This window comes from Lactuca serriola, chromosome 3 (genome assembly GCF_051521515.1).
Source record: "Lactuca serriola cultivar US96UC23 chromosome 3, Lser_US96UC23_V15, whole genome shotgun sequence".
Classification (NCBI taxonomy): domain Eukaryota; kingdom Viridiplantae; phylum Streptophyta; class Magnoliopsida; order Asterales; family Asteraceae; genus Lactuca; species Lactuca serriola.
The window spans coordinates 139,072,858-139,076,302 of NC_136410.1; the positions used below are offsets into that span (position 1 = coordinate 139,072,858).

Here is a 3,445-nt window from a genome sequence, read left to right on the forward strand (position 1 = left end):
AATCCGAGCAAACGTATATCCAATGGATTTTAATAGATTTCAATCAAAACTTAACGTAATTTTTGATATTCAAACAAATATTAATATTCATTTTAAAAAATAAATAAAAAAAGTCTTTGTAAAATCATAAACGTTATTAATAATATATTTATTTTATAAATATTTTTCTCGTGGTTTCACGGTTGTAACCTAGTAATATTAATAAATTCGTCACAAGGTGTAGACATCTCACTAGCTGTAACTAAATTCAAAATCAGAAAACTAGTCAAAGCCATTAGTTTGTTAGATACTTTCGAATTATCTTAATTATCAGTTTCCAATGATATTTTGTTATGCGTGCTCTTCAATCTTTCATATCAAATTGTTTATATCTAAATACTAAAACATCAAAATCGATTTTATTTTCATTTTATAGTTTTATACTATTTTTTTTTTACTAATTACACGATCAATTTCTATTTTAGATAACTAGATCTTTTTCAAACGGGCCTTCGAAAAATGGGCTTTAAGGTTGTCTGTTCTACACAGACACGTGTCTTGCAGTCTTATCGTCGTTCTAGGATTTCGTAAACATTGATGAAATCGCCGTTTTCCGTTTCTTCTAGACTCGTTTCTATCATCACCACCGTTCGCGCATCCATGGACGACGACCCCCAAAAACTCGATCAAACTAAAAAGCGAGTGGTGGTATGCGGCGGCGGAGTAATCGGCGTTTGCACGGCCTATTTCCTCTCCAAAAAAGGCGCCGCCGTCACCCTCATCGAGCAATCATCCATCGCCTGCGCAGCATCAGGTAAAGCCGGTGGCTTCTTAGCTCTCGATTGGTGCGACGGCAGCCCTATCTCCTCCCTTGCTCGTGCTAGCTTCAATCTCCACCGTTCACTTGCCGAAGAACTAAACGGCGGTGAATCCTACGGCTACCGTCCACTCAACACCCTAAGTCTCTCCGTCGCCGAATCAGAAAACCCACCACCACCACAGAGCCGGAAATCAACAATTCCGCCGTGGATCGACGGTCCAGCTAAAAGCCCTAAAACTATCGGTACGACGGAGACCACCGCCCAAGTCCACCCCCAGTTGTTTACCCGGACGTTGATTGAGAAAGCAGTGACGGACTATGGGGTGGAAGTTGTAATCGGGAAAGTGAAGAGCTTAGAAACAGGTGAAGGGAAGGTGAGGGTAGTGATCGAGGGCGGTGGTGGGATTGACGGCGATGCGGTGGTGCTGGCGCTTGGGCCGTGGACAAGTAAGTTTACTTTGTTGTCGTCGGTGATTCGTGTTCATGGTGTTAAGGCTCACAGTATAGTTTTGGAGCCTAAAGAAGCTAATGCGATTACTCCGGATGCTCTTTTTCTCACTTATTTTCCGGCCAACGGTGGACAACCGATGGATCCTGAAATTTATCCCCGTCCGACAGGGGAGGTGTACGTGTGCGGAATGTCATCGGAGGAAGAGATTCCCGACGACCCGGAGGAGATTCAACCGAACATGGATTCAATCGGAGTTCTGAAACGGGTGGCGGAGAAGGTGTCGAGTCATTTGGGAGGAGAAGCTCGAGTGAAAGCGGAGCAAGCGTGTTTCTTGCCTTCTACGGATGACGGTGTTCCGGTGATTGGGGAGGTTCCCGGGATGAAGGGGTGTTTTGTGGCGACGGGACATAGCTGTTGGGGGATTCTTAATGGTCCGGCCACTGGAGCTGCGGTGGCTGAGCTGGTGTTGGATGGTTGCTCCACCGTTGTGGATCTTACCCGGTTTAGTCCGGGTCGGTTTGTTGGTGGAAGAGGAAGGAGGCGATGAATTTGAATGGTTTTGGGTCTTTGAATAATGTAGAGAGCAAAAGTATGTGAATTGTATTTGTTGAACTCCTTTGAGAATAAAGAATGTAAAAAAAAAAAATTATAAATAGTTCAATGCACCATTCATCTTTGTTCTCAAAGTTGATTGCTTTTGTGGTTCCTTACTTTTAGTTCATTGCTCTTGTTTAGGGCTTTAGGCTTTGCTTTTGTTTTTATCAAACTTTTCAACCATAAATTCCATATCATCAAGACAATTCTCCAATAATCATATCAACAAGTATAACAAGTTTATGTTTTTATAGTTTGCACATAAAATTAAAAATAGTACATTATGATGATGATGGGAGTAAGCACATAAAGAAATTCGTGCTTCTAGAAGAATGTATGGATTGCATAGGCCAACGTATTATGAATTCAAGCAATTGTAGATATCTGAAATGGTGAGAAAGTAGATTGATTCTAAACTTGAACATCGTATGGATAGATTATGAAAAGGAATGAAGATCATTTGAAGTTTCGTTCGAAATTAATAATGTAAATCTGTCTACATGAGAACCCCAATCTAAAGTTTTTTAATAGTTAATATATATTTATTCGGAAGATGAAATGCACACATTTACTATAAATTGGAGAGAGTAATATATATATATATATATATATATATATATATATATATATATATATATATATATATATATATATATATATAGAGAGAGAGAGAGAGAGAGAGAGAGAGAGAGAGAGAAATTATTTTGTTGCTTCATGGCGGAAAATGAACACAATCTTTAAGAAATTCAAGAGTAAATCACATCTTCAACAACAATTCTTTTGTTTGTTCTCTCCCTTTCTTTAACGAAGTGTCTTCCTTAATTAACACGATTCTTTTGTTTGTCTCGCATAGTTTCCAAGTAGAGGAAGAACGTTTTCTTAGTGATGATTATTTTTGGGTTTAAAATAAGGAAATAATCTTAAGCAAAATTCTTATACTCTAGGGTCATAAAGTATAAAAGGGTGTGTTCGGCACGGAACGTTTGAGAGTTTCTAGCTTCTAGCGTTTGACAAAACGCTCCGTTTTGAACAGAAAGTCATGTTCGGCACTACAAGCTTCTAGCGTTTAGTTTAAACAAAACGCTCCAAATCCAAATGTTATTTCATATAGCGTTTAACAAAACGCTACAAGCTACAAGCTACCCGCTACTCGTTACAAGCCATCAGTTACCAGCTAATTTTGCCGAACACGCCCAAAATCATGTTTTGTGTTTTTTACATAGAAATAACAAAATAGAGACAATTATTTAATGACGAAACCGATGATCTTTGATCACTACTCTTTAGAAAAATCTCTTCTAATAAAAAAGTAGATATTTTGCCACTTTTCATTTTTTTTTTATAAATTTTAATTTATTTTCTCTTAATCTCTAAAAATGACACATGTTTTTTTTCTATAATTTTACATTCAAATTTAAATTTTCGTCTGTCCTTTAAAATTATATATGCATATAAATTTTGGAATGCCAAATGAATAGCAATGTTTTGCTCATTCAGATTTTGGCGCCACAATTTGTTGTGTTATTGACACTTTTGGTCTCTGGGTTCTTTTAAGTTGTCAACGGTTGCTTATTTTTGGATGATTGTTTTTGTCCTTTTTG

At 37.6% G+C, this 3,445-nt stretch overlaps 1 protein-coding gene across 1 annotated transcript; it reads left to right on the top strand.

The window, feature by feature from the left end:
- The first annotated feature begins 516 nt into the window (after positions 1-516).
- LOC145093191 (FAD-dependent oxidoreductase family protein) lies at positions 517-1,936 on the top strand. Its single transcript, XM_079031260.1, has one exon. The coding sequence runs from the start codon at positions 577-579 to the stop codon at positions 1,795-1,797; it is 1,221 nt and encodes a 406-aa protein (XP_078887386.1). The 5' UTR covers positions 517-576; the 3' UTR covers positions 1,798-1,936.
- The last annotated feature ends 1,509 nt before the right edge of the window (positions 1,937-3,445 follow it).

Coding starts and splice junctions, on each gene's coding strand:
- LOC145093191 (XM_079031260.1), top strand. CDS start 577: ATGAAATCGCCGTTTTCCGTTTCTTCTAGACTCGTTTCTATCATCACC.